The sequence below is a fragment of the Oncorhynchus masou genome, unplaced genomic scaffold (genome assembly GCF_036934945.1).
Source record: "Oncorhynchus masou masou isolate Uvic2021 unplaced genomic scaffold, UVic_Omas_1.1 unplaced_scaffold_1131, whole genome shotgun sequence".
In the NCBI taxonomy this organism is placed as follows: Eukaryota; Metazoa; Chordata; class Actinopteri; order Salmoniformes; family Salmonidae; genus Oncorhynchus; species Oncorhynchus masou.
The window spans coordinates 187,083-203,753 of NW_027001052.1; the positions used below are offsets into that span (position 1 = coordinate 187,083).

Genomic DNA, 16,671 nt, shown 5'->3' on the forward strand with positions numbered 1-16,671 from the left:
AACTTGCACAATTGGTGGCCGACTAAATACTTTTTTGCCCCACTGTATATTGTTGTTCAGTGTCCATAACCTGGAGTGGATGAAATACACGCAATCTAATCAGGGCCGGTCTATGCCGTTCTGCCGACCTAGGAGGGACTAAACTGGCAACAAAATGTGCTCACTGCAAAACTATAATAGTCCCAGGAACCAAATGACATTGACATGACAGAAAATACATATTTTCCAGATGTTAAAGTTTAGGCTCTGAATAAAAGGTGAAGACATAATTTACAGGACATTGAAAAGGACTCTTTTCCGGATGTTGAAATCAGGTTCATTTTCAGTTCTGAATGTCTATAAATGACATATTTTCTAAATTAGTTTGTGCCAAATCAGGGATTATCCAGACCGCACCAAATCTGAACCAAACAGACATCTATGATTGGTTCAGATTTTTGTCCAGACTGGAGCAAAAACCAATGTCTGTGGATCTTAAAGCAGGTCCAGACTACACCAAAAAAAGACATCAAAAAGACATTGGAGTATGTCCATGCTTACTGAGGTGTAGCCTTACATGTCATTTTATAAATGCATATCTGTTGTAAGCCTACCACCTGTAAAACACCAGCAACAAAAATAGAGGTCTGGACAGGACCAAAAAACCCCCGAGCTGACAAGGTACAAATCTGTCGTTCTGCCCCTGAACACCAACTGTTCCTAGGTCGTCATTGAAAATAAGAATTTGTTCTTAAACTGACTTGCCTAGTTAAATAAAGGTAAAATAAATAAAAAAAAGCCATTTTATGAATGCCCATCCATGTGGTAGGCCACCATTTGTAAAACAGGGACGAATCAACATGGCTATTTATGCTCTGAATATCAACTACCCAACTTTATCAGGAGCTATCTTGAGCCTATTTAGCGTTTCTTCTCCACTAATACTCTGGAGGAGCGCGGCAGCGTTACGTCTCCAACAATACTCTGGAGAGGAGCGCTGGGAGTGGACATTACTCATCACAAAGCGGTATCAACGCTCACCTAAAAAGCCAATATGTCACTGGTTGAACGAAACTGTCACTGGTTTTGGGCATTTGGAAGTGCGTCTTGGTCAGTTAAGCTCAGAAAATGCCGCGGTGAATACAATGAATGGTGAACTTCTAGATGTAGCACAAAACACACCTAACGTGAAGGAAAGTAGTGAGCAAAGTGCCTGCAGGAGGGCAGCTACGTTACAGACAGCCTGCTGGTATGTACTGTAGCTAGATAGCCTAACATTGCACCACTCGGTAGATAAACTCTTTCAGCTGAATAATATTTCCATCAAAAAAGGCTCGCTAGCAACACGATGTTTGAATACACTATAAAAAGTACATGAAGTTGTACTTGTTCTAAACGTTTATACCATATGTACATTTCCCCCACCAGGGAACACATACCTGGAAACTCCCGCTGCTGACTTGAAGGTACTGCAGCCAGGCTAGAGCAATACATGACAGAGCAGTCGATACTCACACTATGGATATGGAAAAAATAACTAAAACTAATGAAAGGGTTTAGGTGAAATACACAAGACAATATTAATACCCACTATGCCTATGAATTTGTTAGTGATTACATTACTCCAGCCTCACATCATGGGGAGGACACTGTGTTATTTTTTCCACTGCTGATTGTCGCTTTGAGGTGCAATGTCGCCCCCTACTGTGCTGGAGTGTGTGGCCGATCACGGTTTACATTAACTCGACATTGATATAGAAGAAATACAAACATACACCTTCATTCTCCTACCTTACTCTGCACTACTTGTAAACCAACCCCTTGAATCACACTGTGCTCTATATTTGGACTTGTATTTTACAAGCTTTCAATCCTCACTCTATATTTGACAGTTTAGTGTGACTTTTTTTGTTTGTTTTGCCTCCCCTGTTTTTACCAGCAAAGGGCATATGGGAAACGGGAGCGAGAGGAAAAAGAAAAATAACTTTTTCGTTTTAAGGTTGTTTAAGCATCCAGTCAACAACATCAACCTTAGCACCTCGCTGGAAAGAGAACAAGGTATTTGACTGTTTCAATAGTGGTCTTGTTTCAGAAATATTTCTAATTCTTTTGAACGTGTACTGAACGGATGTTTGTGTTGTAATTGATTTTTTATTATTTATTTTTATTAACAACAAATCAATACATAAAGCACATGAGGGAACACAAGCATACATAGATTACAAACTATGGACAATTGAGCTAGGGGCGGGGCTAGGGGGTACAATATCACATTACAATCACTGACTTGCCGAGTTCAATAAAATAAAAAACAGCAGCAACTCTCCGGTACCTGCTGCAAACTACTACAGCTGACGCTAGACCTCTTCTGATTGGTTTCAGTAAACATCTCCGATTGGCTGAATATTGAGTCAGTTCCTGCAACGTTTTACTCTGATTGGTTTAAAGTCAAATGAACTTTAACCTTCGTGGTTCAGCTTCGTAGTGATATTTCAACAAGCATGGCGGCTATAGGAGTACATTTCGGCTACACATGTGCCTGTGTAGCTATTTTTAAGGTATTGTTTCTGGTGGTGGGATTAGTCTCTGTTTTCAGTTATGAAGCGATATATTTAGGAGGTCCGGAAAGATCCGGTTAGACATGTTTGACAATGAGTTAGTTACCGGTAACGCTAGACAATGTTAGCATGGAGTGAATGAGTTGGCTACCGGTGTTAGCCATCTAGTAAACTAACGCTAAAATAATTTGCTTGGCTTTAGAGATGATTGTTTATCGGTCAAGCCAGGGTGGGAGGATTTTGACAGTATTGTGTTTTTCAGGATGGCCGAGCGGAGGTGGTCGCCAATGACGCCGGAGACCGAGTCACTCCTGCCGTGGTGGCTTACCGAGACACGGAACAGGTATCACACAACTAGTTCTAACATACGGTTTTAGTTACCTCAACTATTACATCTGCTAAATATTTGTATGGGACCAATACAATTTGGTCGGGATAAACAAAATAAACATTCGCGGAGGCGGTTTTGTCAGTCATCGAAGGAAGGAGTCTTCTGTAGGTTTTTGTTGCTCGGGTCTGAACATTAACAATGCGTCTCTTGCGGTAAGGGTTTTGCAATTACAAGGACCTTGTCTTTCATATCAGCGATAAATAATTCAGGTTAAGCTAATACACACTATGATAAGGTTAGTGCTCTCACACGGACATATCTCCATGTTAGTGCGTGTTTCCAGAAAACAGATGGAAGACTACAGACCTGTGCTAAATAACTATCGAGCATGCGCAGAACACCTGTGAAATCCCTGTCTTTTGCCAGGGTGCAGGTTTCAGGTGTTCACAGCGAAGACGATAGTCACTCTGAACGCTGTTCACAGCGAAGGCGATAGTCACTCTGAACGCTGTTCACAGCGAAGGCGATAGTCACTCTGAACGCTGTTCACAGCGAAGGCGATAGTCACTCTGAACGCTGTTCACAGCGAAGGCGATAGTCACTCTGAACGCTGTTCACAGCGAAGGCGATAGTCACTCTGGCTGTTCACAGCGAAGGCGATAGTCACTCTGAACGCTGCAGCGAAGGCGTAGTCACTCACGCTGTTCACAGCGGCGATAGTCACTCTGAACGCTGTTCACAGCGGCGATAGTCACTCTGAACGCTGTTCACAGCGAAGGCGATAGTCACTCTGAACGCTGTTCACGCTTTAATATCAAATAATTTCTGGCTAACAATTAAGTACCTTACTGTGATTGTTTTCAATTAAAATGGTTCATGCATGGCTTGACATTCACCATTTTAAGACTGGTGTTTTACTTGTCCGAAAGCTCAAATCACTTATCTAACATAATTGGCCAAATAGGTAACTGAAATTGTATTATATAATGCAAGAAACCACTTTACAAATGAATTTCATTATTATTACCATACAAACATGTATTCTACCTTACACCTTCAAGCCTGTTTAGAAATCGGACAATGCCCCTTTTAAGACAAAAGTAGCTCTTTACCAGACTAGCTTTTCAAAAATATAAATGCAACAATTTCAAAGATTTTACTGAGTTACAGTTCATATAAGGAAATAAATTCATTAGGCCCCAATCTATGGCTTTCACATGACTGGGAATACAGATATGCATCTGTTAAGTTACCTTGTTTTTAAAAGGGTAATGGGGGTGGATCTACACCCCAGGAAGCACGAGGCAAAGTCTTTTTTTTGGGGTCCTTTCCAAACACCTCTTTTGGTGGTGTTTTACAGGTGGTAGGCTTACCACAGATGGGCAGTCATAAAATCATATTTCAGGGAACACTATAGACTACACCTCAGTAAGCATGGACAGGTAGTGATGTCCTTTCTTTTTTTTGGTGTAGTCTGGACTTGCCTTATGTTCCACAGACATTGGTTTTTGGTCCAGTGTGGACCAAATTTGAACCAATCACTGTCTTTGTTTGGTTCAGATTTTGTCCAGTATGGACCAGCATTGATTTGGCCAAAACATAGATGTCTATAAATTACATGTTTTCAACTTTCATTCAAGACCAAAAATGAGCCCCCCCCCCCCATTTTTCAACATCCTAGAAAATGTATTTTAAAGGTACGGAAAATGTCTTTTCACCTTTTAATTCGGAGCCTTAATTGAATCTAACTTCAACGTCTGGAAAATACTTATTTTACACGTCTTTTCAATGTAATTCTGCTTACTGGGCTTTTGCTGGGAGCGCGTTTTTGGGTCTCGCCTTGGTCGGCAATTGTGTTTGTCCGTAGCTTATGCCTATCTCAAATTTCGTGCACAAATGATGTTTACATCCCTGTTAGTGAGCTTTTTTCAGTCTGTAATAAAACCTCTGGGGGAAAACTCGTTCTGATTGGCTGGGCCTGGCTTCTCAGTGGTTGACTAATTTCCTTGTATGAACCATATCTCAGTAAAATTGTTGCATGTTACATTTTATATTTTTAAGTATAATTAATATGATTTACCTCAAACGATAGAGAAACCTGTTATTACTGTGTGGGTGTACAGAGCATGTAGGATCATATCTCTTGTCATGATGTCCTCCCTCTGTCATCTCACACTGTAACCCTCCCTTCGCCTCCCTGTTCAATCCGTCTGTCGTCATGATGTCCTCTGTCATCTCACACTGTAACCCTCCCTTCACCTCCCTGTTCAATCCGTCTGTCGTCATGATGTCCTGTCATCTCACACTGTAACCCTCCCTTCACCTCCCTGTTCAATCCGTCTGTCGTCATGATGTCCTCCCTCTGTCATCTCACACTGTAACCCTCCCTTCGCATCCCTGTTCAATCCGTCTGTCGTCATGATGTCCTCCCTCTGTCATCTCACACTGTAACCCTCCGTTCACCTCCCTGTTCAATCCGTCTGTCCTATCCTCCATCTGCCTCCCTCTCATCGCTCGCTCTCTCTGCAGATAGTAGGGATTGCGGCTAAGCAGGGTCGTGTCCGAAACGCAGCCAACACTGTGGTTAAAGTCAAACAGGTGCTGGGGAGGAGGTGAGTGTCTGTATTACAGTTGAAGTCGGAAGTTTACAAACACTTAAGTTGGAGTCATTAAAACTAGTTTTTCAACCACTCCACAATTTTCTTGTTAACAAACTATAGTTTTGGCAAGTCGGTTAGGACATCTACTTTGTGCATTACAAGTCATTTTTCCAACACATGTTTACAGACAGATTCATTCACTGTATCACAATTCCAGTGGGTCAGAAGTTTACATTCACTAAGTTGACTGTGCCTTTAAACAGCTTGGAACATTCCAGAAAATGATGGCTTTAGAAGCTTCTGATAGGCTAATTGACATCATTTGAGTCAATTGGAGGTTTACCTGTGGATGTATTTCAAGGCTGACCTTCATACTCCGTGCCTCTTTGCTTGACATCATGGGAAAATCAAAACAAATCAGCCAAGACCTCACAAGTCTGGTTCATCCTTGGGAGCAATTTCCAAACGCCTGAAGGTACCACGTTCATCTGTACAAACAATAGTACACAAGTATTAACACCACGGGGCCACGCAGCCGTCATACCGCTCAGGAAGGAGACGCGTTCGGTCTCCTAGAAAAAAGTGTAGATCAATCCCAGAACAACAGCAAAGGACCTTGTGATGATGCTGGGGGAAACGGGTACAAAAGTATATATCCACAGTAAAATGAGTCCTATATCGACATAACCTGAAAGGTCAGCAAGGAAGAAGCCACGGCTCCAATACCGCCATAAAAAAGCCAGACTACGGTTTGCAACGGCACATGGGGATAAAGATGGTACGTTTTGGAGAAATGTCCTCTGGTCTGATGAAACAGAAATAGAACTGTTTGGCCATAATGACAATCGTTATGTTTGGAGGGAAACTGGGGAGGCCTGCAAGCCAAAGAATACCATCCCGAACGTGAAGCACAGGGGTGGCAGCATCATGTTGTGGGGGTGCTTTGCTGTAGATGGGACTGGTGCACTTCACAAAATAGGTATCATGAGGCAGGAAAATTATGTGGATTATTATATTGAAGCAACATCTCAAGACGTCAGTCAGGAAGTTAAAACTTGGTCGCAAATGGACAATGACTCCAAGCATACTTCCAAAGTTGTGCCAAATGGCTTAAGGGCAACAAAGTCAAGGTATTAGTGGCCATCACAAAGCCCTGACCTCAATCCTAAGGAAAATTTGTGGGCAGAACTGGAAGAAGCGCGTGTGAGCAAGGAAGCCTACAAACCTGACTCAGTTACAGTAGCTCTCTCAGGCGGAATGGGTCTACAAACCTGACTCAGTTACAGCAGCTCTGTCAGGAGGAATGGACCAAAATTCACCCAACTTATTGTGGGAAGCTTGTGGAAGTCTACCCGACACGTTTGACCCAAGTTAAACAATTTAAAAGGGCGATGCTGCCAAATACTAATTGAGTGTATGTAAACTTCTGACCCACTGGGAATGTGCTGAAATTAAAGCTGAAATAAATCATTCTCTCTACTATTATTCTGACATTTCACATTCTTAAAATAAAGTGGTGATACTAACTGACCTAAGACAGGGAATTTTTACTAGGATTAAATGTCAGGAATAGTGAAACTGAGTTTAAATGTATTTGGCTAAAGTGTATGTTAGCTTCTGACTTCAACTGTATGTTCCCAATGTTCTAGAGAATGAACTCACCACATGTTGTTGGGTTAGGGAGAATGAACTCATGTTGTTGGGTTAGGGAGAATGAACTCATGTTGTTGGGTTAGGGAGAATGAACTCATGTTGTTGGGTTAGGGAGAATGAACTCATGTTGTTGGGTTAGGGAGAATGAACTCATGTTGGTGGGTTAGGGAGAATGAACTCATGTTGGTGGGTTAGGGAGAATGAACTCACGTTGGTGGGTTAGGGAGAATGAACTCACGTTGGTGGGTTAGGGAGAATGAACTCACCACACGTTGTTGGGTTAGGGAGAATGAACTCATGTTGTTGGGTTAGGGAGAATGAACTCATGTTGGTGGGTTAGGGAGAATGAACTCATGTTGTTGGGTTAGGGAGAATGAACTCATGTTGTTGGGTTAGGGAGAATGAACTCATGTTGGTGGGTTAGGGAGAATGAACTCATGTTGTTGGGTTAGGGAGAATGAACTCATGTTGGTGGGTTAGGGAGAATGAACTCATGTTGGTGGGTTAGGGAGAATGAACTCATGTTGTTGGGTTAGGGAGAAGGAACTCATGTTGTTGGGTTAGGGAGAATGAACTCATGTTGTTGGGTTAGGGAGAATGAACTCGTGTTGTTGGGTTAGGGAGAATGAACTCACCTCATGTTGTTGGGTTAGGGAGAATGAACTCATGTTGTTGGGTTAGGGAGAATGAACTCACGTTGTTGGGTTAGGGAGAATGAACTCACGTTGTTGGGTTAGGGAGAATGAACTCACCACATGTTGTTGGGTTAGGGAGAATGAACTCATGTTGTTGGGTTAGGGAGAATGAACTCGTGTTGTTGGGTTAGGGAGAATGAACTCGTGTTGTTGGGTTAGGGAGAATGAACTCATGTTGTTGGGTTAGGGAGAATGAACTCATGATGTTGGGTTAGGGAGAATGAACTCACCTCATGATGTTGGGTTAGGGAGAATGAACTCATGTTGTTGGGTTAGGGAGAATGAACTCACCTCATGTTGTTGGGTTAGGGAGAATGAACTCATGATGTTGGGTTAGGGAGAATGAACTCACCACATGTTGTTGGGTTAGGGAGAATGAACTCACGTTGGTGGGTTAGGGAGAATGAACTCACGTTGGTGGGTTAGGGAGAATGAACTCACGTTGGTGGGTTAGGGAGAATGAACTCACGTTGGTGGGTTAGGGAGAATGAACTCATGTTGTTGGGTTAGGGAGAATGAACTCACCTCATGTTGTTGGGTTAGGGAGAATGAACTCGTGTTGTTGGGTTAGGGAGAATGAACTCATGTTGTTGGGTTAGGGAGAATGAACTCATGTTGGTGGGTTAGGGAGAATGAACTCACGTTGGTGGGTTAGGGAGAATGAACTCATGTTGTTGGGTTAGGGAGAATGAACTCACCTCATGTTGTTGGGTTAGGGAGAATGAACTCATGTTGTTGGGTTAGGGAGAATGAACTCATGTTGTTGGGTTAGGGAGAATGAACTCATGTTGTTGCTTCTTCCCTCTTTTCCTCTCCTCCTGTCGGCAGTTTTGAGGATCCTGAGGTGCAGACGCATAAAGCTGAGAGTAAATGTCCTGTGAGTTTAACCCTCTACCCCCTATTAGACTCTCAGTGATTAACCCTTTACCCCCTATTAGACTCTCAGTGATTAACCTGGTATACCTGGCTCTATTAGACTCTCAGTGATTAACCTGGTATACCTGGCTCTATTAGACTCAGTGATTAACCTGGTATACCTGGCTCTATTAGACTCAGTGATTAACCTGGTATACCTGGCTCTATTAGACTCAGTGATTAACCTGGTATACCTGGCTCTATTAGACTCAGTGATTAACCTGGTATACCTGGCTCTATTAGACTCTCAGTGATTAACCTGGTATACCTGGCTCTATTAGACTCTCAGTGATTAACCTGGTATACCTGGCTCTATTAGACTCAGTGATCAACCTGGTATACCTGGCTCTATTAGACTCTCAGTGATTAACCCTCTACCCCCTATTAGACTCTCAGTGATTAACCTGGTATACCTGGCTCTATTAGACTCTCAGTGATTAACCTGGTATACCTGGCTCTATTAGACTCTCAGTGATTAACCCTCTACCCCCTATTAGACTCTCAGTGATTAACCTGGTATACCTGGCTCTATTAGACTCTCAGTGATTAACCCTCTACCTCTATTAGACTCTCAGTGATTAACCTGGTATACCTGGCTCTATTAGACTCTCAGTGATTAACCCTCTACCCCCTATTAGACTCTCAGTGATTAACCCTCTACCCCTATTAGACTCAGTGATTAACCCTTTACCCCTATTAGACTCTCAGTGATTAACCCTCTACCCCCTATTAGACTCAGTGATTAACCCTTTACCCCCTATTAGACTCTCAGTGATTAACCCTCTACCCCCTATTAGACTCAGTGATTAACCTGGTATACCTGGCTCTATTAGACTCTCAGTGATTAACCCTCTACCCCCTATTAGACTCAGTGATTAACCTGGTATACCTGGCTCTATTAGACTCTCAGTGATTAACCCTCTACCCCTATTAGACTCTCAGTGATTAACCCTCTACCCCCTATTAGACTCAGTGATTAACCTGGTATACCTGGCTCTATTAGACTCTCAGTGATTAACCTGGTATACCTGGCTCTATTAGACTCAGTGATCAACCTGGTATACCTGGCTCTATTAGACTCTCAGTGATTAACCCTCTACCCCTATTAGACTCTCAGTGATCAACCTGGTATACCTGGCTCTATTAGACTCTCAGTGATTAACCCTCTACCCCTATTAGACTCTCAGTGATTAACCTGGTATACCTGGCTCTATTAGACTCTCAGTGATTAACCTGGTATACCTGGCTCTATTAGACTCTCAGTGATTAACCCTCTACCCTCTAGACTCTCAGTGATTAACCTGGTATACCTGGCTCTATTAGACTCTCAGTGATTAACCTGGTATACCTGGCTCTATTAGACTCTCAGTGATTAACCTGGTATACCTGGCTCTATTAGACTCTCAGTGATTAACCCTCTACCCCTATTAGACTCTCAGTGATTAACCCTCTACCCTCTATTAGACTCTCAGTGATTAACCTGGTATACCTGGCTCTATTAGACTCTCAGTGATTAACCTGGTATACCTGGCTCTATTAGACTCTCAGTGATTAACCCTCTACCCCCTATTAGACTCTCAGTGATTAACCCTCTACCCTCTATTAGACTCTCAGTGATTAACCTGGTATACCTGGCTCTATTAGACTCTCAGTGATTAACCTGGTATACCTGGCTCTATTAGACTCTCAGTGATTAACCCTTTACCCCCTATTAGACTCAGTGATCAACCTGGTATACCTGGCTCTATTAGACTCAGTGATTAACCTGGTATACCTGGCTCTATTAGACTACCTAACACTGTTCTCAGTGATTAACATGTCTGACTACCTAACACCACGTTATGAGTGATATTGTGTAATAGAGAAGCTGATGATGTGTCTCAGGTTGTCAACAAGGGAGAGAAGCCAGTGTATGAGATGACTGGAGAGATGACCAGACATGTGGCTCCCCAAGATGTTGCCAAGCTGATCCTACACAAGATGAAAGGTTAGAACACAGTCCCAATTTTCCCCCTGACGCTATGCACTAGTGGAGATCCCAGATGATTGAATGGGCCTAAGCAATATGGTAGCCTATCAGGGAGCAACTTAAAACTATTGTCAAACTACTTGCACATGTGAAAACATGTCAGCTCTCCAGCGGGGGGAGGGTGTAGTACTACAGGTCCACTTGGAACTGGGCCACCCTCCCATCTATTGTTGTTTCCATAGAGACGGCTCAGTCGGCCTTGGGCGCTGATGTCACAGAGGCTGTCATCACTGTCCCCTTTGAGTTCGCACATGCTCAGAAGTCTGCGTTGAGGGCGGCTGCGGAGGCCGCAGGGTTCCGTGTGTTGAGGCTGATCCACGAGCCAGCTGCTGCTCTACTGGCCTACGGAATCGGACAGGACTGCCCCTCTGGGAAGAGGTACACACTACTCCTTCTTGTGTATGAACTACAGGTCGACCGATATATTGGACAACCAAAAAAGCCCATACTGAATTAATCGGCTGATTTTTATATGTATGTTTGTAATAATGACAATTACAACAATACTGAATGAACACTTATTTTAACTTAATACATCTATTTAAGTCTTATAAATAATTATGTTCAATTTGGTTTAAATAATGTAAAAATGCAGTGTTTGAGGAGAAAGTGCAATATGTGCCATGTAAAAGAGCTAACGTTTAAGTTCCTTGCTGAGAACATATGAAAGCTGGTGGTTCAATATTCCCAGATAAGAAGTTTTAGGTTGTAGTTATTATAGGAATTGCGTTGACATTTTCTCTCTACCATTTGTATTTTGACTATTGGATGTTTATATGGGCACTAGTATTGCCAGCCTAATCTCAGGAGTTGATAGGCTTGAAGTCATAAACAGCACTGTGCTTCAAGCATGCTAAGAGCTGCTGGCAAACGCAGGAAAGTGCTGTTTGAATGAATGCTTATGAGCCTGCTGCTGCCTACCACCACTCAGACCGCTTCATCAAATCATAGACTTAATCATAATAAACACACAGAAATATGTAGCTTTGGTCATTAATATGGTAAAATCTGAAAACTATCATTTTGAAAACAAAACGTTTATTCTTTCAGTGAAATGCGGAACCGTCCTTAGTTAATATTGCCTGCGAACATGAATTTCGTTTAACTAAATATGCAGGTTTAAAAAATATATACTTCTGTGTGTTGATTTTAAGGAAGGAATTGATGTTTATGGTTCGGTACATTTGTGCAAAGATTGCTTTTTTTCGGCAATGCACTTTTGTTAAATCATCACCCGTTTAATGATTCGATGATAAATTAAAAGGCACGGCATTGATTATATGCAACGCAGGACAAGCTGTTTAACCTTGTAATATCATCAACCATGTGTAGCTAACGAGGGTTATGTTAAGATGGATTTTTAATGATATTATTCCGTCAACCTCTAGTGGTGTGAACTGGTGTATGTATAAACTGGTGTGTGTGTGTGTGTAGCCATGTCCTGGTGTATAAACTAGGTGGGACGTCTCTGAGTGTGACGGTGCTGCAGGTGAATGGTGGAATGTTCCGGGTTCTGAACACCCACACAGACCACAGCATCGGAGGAGAGAGCTTCACAAGCGCCCTGGCACAGCACCTGGCTGCAGAGTTCAAACGGTAACACACACACACCTGGTGCAGAGTTCAAACGGTAACACACACACACCTGGTGCAGAGTGGAACTGACAGTGGAACTGACAGCATTTTATCAACATGAAATGGTATAACAATCTGTTCATAGACCCCTGGATGAATGAGTTGTTTTTAGTTTGTACATATTCTGACCAGTGACCATTTGGATGGGGGCACTCCCATTTTCACACTTCCATAGAAGGTAGGGATGACGTCCGCGTGCCTCCCAGCTGAAACTCTTCCATAGGGTTATTATATTATGACCACATTTGGTGACGTTTTGGACTTCGGTGAGGGTTTTCTAGAGGTGAGCCGATGTCTACGGTCCATCGTCGGTGATTGGTCAACAGTAGAGGGATTCTTCATTAAAGTCTTTGTTGTCATTCAACGACAGATGACTTGTTTTCATTGATAAAAACTTCACCAAACTATTAGTTAGATGTCAAATTGCGCGACTAAGGTCTCCACTGCAAAAATGTCAAGTCAATTAAGGAAGCCTATATTGGCGTCTCCTTCATTTTTCAAGTGAAGTTCAGTATGCTAGCACACTCGTTTGGTTCGCTATTTGGCCAGCTGAACTGAAGCATGCTGATGCCCGGCCTGTGGGCTCCCCCCGGCCTGTGGGCTCCCCCCGGCCTGTGGGCTTCCCCCCTCCGCCACAGTCTTGTAGTGGATGCGAGCTTCAACTGGAAGCCAGCGGGGTGACATGGGAGAAGGTATTCCCCTACATCTGATCCCCTGGTTTTAAAGGTGTCTGTCTGTCTGCAGGTCGTTTAAACAGGATGTTAGTAGTAACGCGCGGGCCATGTTGAAGCTGATGAACGGAGCAGACATGGCCAAACATTCTCTCTCCACGCTGGGTTCTGCTAATTGCTTTGTTGACTCGCTACACGACGGCATGGACTTCGACTGCAACATCTCCAGGTGACTACACTACCCACAAACCCCTGCTCTCTTACCCACCGCAATGTGTATTTTTATTTATTTATTTAACTAGCTAAGTCGGTTAAGAACATTCTCATTTCCAATGACTGCCGAACCCGAATAACTCTGGGCCAATTATGCGCCGCCTTATGGGACTTCCGATCGCGGCCGGTTGTGAGCCCTGAATGGAACCCGGGTCTGTAATGACGCCTCTCGTACTGCGATGCACAATCCCCCTCTTCATGGGGTGGCAGCGTAGCCTAGTGGTTAGAGCGTTGGCCTAGTAATCGGAAGGTTGCAAGTTCAAACCCCCGAGCTAACAAGGTACAAATCTGTCGTTCTGCCCCTGAACAGGCAGTTAACCCACTGTTCCTAGGCCGTCATTGAAAATAAGAATTTGTTCTTAACTGACTTGCCTAGTTAAATAAAGGTTAAAAAATAATAATAATTTAAAAAAATACAATGCCACAGGAAAGTCACACTTTTTTTTTTCCTCTCAGGGCCCGTTTTGAGCTGCTGTGTTCTTCCCTGTTCAACAAGAGTGTCCAACCAATCAGAAGCCTGCTGGAGACGACTGGGCTCTCTACTAGCGACATCAACAAGGTAACCCTGACCTACCCAACATGGGTTTGGAAGATGCCATGGCACAGTGCTCTGTAAATACTGGACATATAGTTAAAAATTTTTTTTATAAATAGTATAAAGTATGTATTTTTTGGGGGGGGTGACGTGTCAACTTGTTTGACTTGATCCCTCGCTAGTTTGGCTTTCTCCGACAACAGAATGTTTGGCAAAACAAATCATTATTTCACCTGAGAAACATCACCTGACTCCTGCTCTCTCTAAACCTGAGAGGTCACCTTCTGACTAGATTACTGCAATGCTCTCCTTGGCGGGCCTCAAAGCATCCACAGGCTGCAGCTTGTGCAGAACAGTCCTTACAGGAACCCAGAAATCAATGAAATGTGTTTATAAAGCCCTTATAACATCAGCTGATGTCACAAAGTGCTGTACAGAAACCCAGCCTTAAACACCAAGTAATGCAGGTGTAGAAGCACGGTGGCTAGGAAAAACTCCCTGGAAAGGCCGGAACCGAGGAAGAAACCTAGAGGAACCAGGCTATGAGGGGTGGCCAGTCCTCTTCTGGCTGTGCCGGGTAGAGATTATAACAGAACATGGCCAAGATTTTCAGCATGGTCAAATAATAATAATCAGTGGTTGTCGAGGGTGCAACAGGTCAGCACCTCAGGAGTAAATGTCAGTTGGCTTTTCATAGCCGATCATTCAGAGTATCTCTACCGCTCCTGCTGTCTCTATAGAGTTGAAAACAGCAGGTCTGGGACAGGTAGCACGTCCGGTGAACAGGTCAGGGTTCCATAGCCGCAGGCAGAACAGTTGAAACTGGAGAGGCAGCACGGCCAGGTGGACTTGGGACAGCAAGGAGTCATCATGCCAGGTAGTCCTGAGGCATGGTCCTAGGACTCAGGTCCCTGAGAGAGAGAGAGAAGGAAAGGGAGAAGGCAAGGGAGAAGGCAGACCATTCCATAAAAATGGAGGTCAAAAGGAGAAAGCCCTGCCTCCAGCTGTTTGCTAAGCAATTCTAGGGACAATTAGGAGGCCTGCGTCTTGTGACCGTAGCGTACGTGTAGGTATGTACGGTAGGACCAAATCAGAGAGATGGGTAGGAGCAAGCCCATGTAATGCTTTGTCGGTTAGCAGTAAAACCTTGAAATCAGCCCTTGTTTTGACAGGAAGCCAGTGTAGGGAGGCTAGCACTGGAGTAATATGATCAATTTATTTTGGTTCTAGTCAGGATTCTAGCAGCCGTATTTAGCACTAACTGAAGTTTATTTAGTGCTTTATCCGGGTTGCCGGAAAGTAGAGCATTGCAGTAGTCTAACCTAGAAGTAACAAAAGCATGGATTCATTTTTCATCATTTTTGGACAGAAAGTTTCTGATTTTTGCAATGTTACGTAGATGGAAAAAAGCTGTCCTTGAAACAGTCTTGATATGTTCGTCAAGAGAGATCAGGGTCCAGAGTAACGCTGAGGTCCTTCAGTTTTATTTGAGACGACTGTACAACCATTAAGATTAATTGTCAGATCCAACAGAAGATCTCTTTGGTTCTTGGTACCTAGAACAAGCATCTCTGTTTTGTCCGCGTTTAACAGTAGAACATTTGCAGCCATCCACTTCCTTATGTCTGAAACACAGGCTTCCAAGAGGGCAATTTTGGGGCTTCACCATGTTTCATCGAAATGTACAGCTGTGTGTCATCCGCATAGCAGTGAAAGTTAACATTAGGTTTCTGAATGACATCACCAAGAGGTAAAATAGAGAAAACAATAGTGGTCCTAAAACAAAGCCTTGAGGAACACCGACATTTACAGTTGATTTGTCAGAGGACAAACCATCCACAGACAAACGGATATATGTCCGATAGATAAGATTTAAACCAGGCCAGAACTTGTCCGTGTAAACCAATTTGGGTTTCCAATCTCTCCAAGAATGCGGTGATCGATGGTATCAAAAGCAGCACTAAGGTCTAGGAGCACGAGGACAAATGCAGAGTGTCAGTCTGACGCCATTAAAAGGTAATTTACCACCTTCACAAGTACAGTCTCAGTGCTATGGGGTCTGAAACCAGACTGAAGCGTTTTGTATACATTGTTTGTCTTCAGGAGGGCAGTGAATTGCTTCTCAACAGCTTTTTCAATTTGTTTTTGAGGGGAATAGGAGATTCGATATAGGCCGATTAGTTAAAAAAAAATATTTTCTGGGTCAAGGTTTGGCTTTTTAAAGAGAATTTATTACTGCCACTTTTAGTGAGTTTGGTGCACATCCGGTGGATAGAGACGTTTATTATGTTCAACATAGGAGGGCCAAGCACAGGAAGCAGCTCTTTCATTAGTTTAGTTGGAATAGGGTCCAGTATGCAGCTTGAAGGTTTAGAGGCCATGATTATTTTCATCAATATGTCGAGATATACAGTGCCTTGCGAAAGTATTCGGTCCCCTTGAACTTTGAACTTTTGCCACATTTCAGGCTTCAAACATAAAGATATAAAACTGTATTTTTTTTGTGAAGAATCAACAAGTGGGACACAATCATGAAGTGGAATGACATTTATTGGATATTTCAAACTTTTTAACAAATCAAAAAACTGAAAAATTGGGCGTGCTCCTGATCCTAGAGTTGTGCAGACTCAGGACAACTGAGCTTTGGAGGAATATGCAGATTTAAAGAGGAGTCTGTAATTTGCTTTCTAAGGTTCATGATCTTTTCCTCAAAGAAGTTCATGAATTTATCACTGCTGAAGTGAAAGCCATCCTCACTTGGGGAATGCTGCTTTTTAGTTTTTAAAAATAAATTTAG

At 43.0% G+C, this 16,671-nt stretch overlaps 1 protein-coding gene across 1 annotated transcript; it reads left to right on the plus strand.

The window, feature by feature from the left end:
• The first annotated feature begins 2,457 nt into the window (after positions 1 to 2,457).
• On the plus strand, positions 2,458 to 16,430 carry LOC135529325 (heat shock 70 kDa protein 14-like). The gene is made up of 10 exons (XM_064958113.1): positions 2,458 to 2,537; positions 2,800 to 2,880; positions 5,398 to 5,480; positions 8,645 to 8,693; positions 10,616 to 10,718; positions 10,943 to 11,138; positions 12,195 to 12,356; positions 13,140 to 13,295; positions 13,796 to 13,898; positions 15,804 to 16,430. The coding sequence occupies exons 1-10, from the start codon at positions 2,481 to 2,483 to the stop codon at positions 15,843 to 15,845; spliced, it is 1,032 nt and encodes a 343-aa protein (XP_064814185.1). The 5' UTR covers positions 2,458 to 2,480; the 3' UTR covers positions 15,846 to 16,430.
• The last annotated feature ends 241 nt before the right edge of the window (positions 16,431 to 16,671 follow it).

Coding starts and splice junctions, on each gene's coding strand:
- LOC135529325 (XM_064958113.1), top strand. CDS start 2,481: ATGGCGGCTATAGGAGTACATTTCGGCTACACATGTGCCTGTGTAGCT. Junction 2,538..2,799: donor CCTGTGTAGCTATTTTTAAG/GTATTGTTTCTG, acceptor TGTGTTTTTCAG/GATGGCCGAGCGGAGGTGGT. Junction 13,296..13,795: donor TTCGACTGCAACATCTCCAG/GTGACTACACTA, acceptor TTTTCCTCTCAG/GGCCCGTTTTGAGCTGCTGT.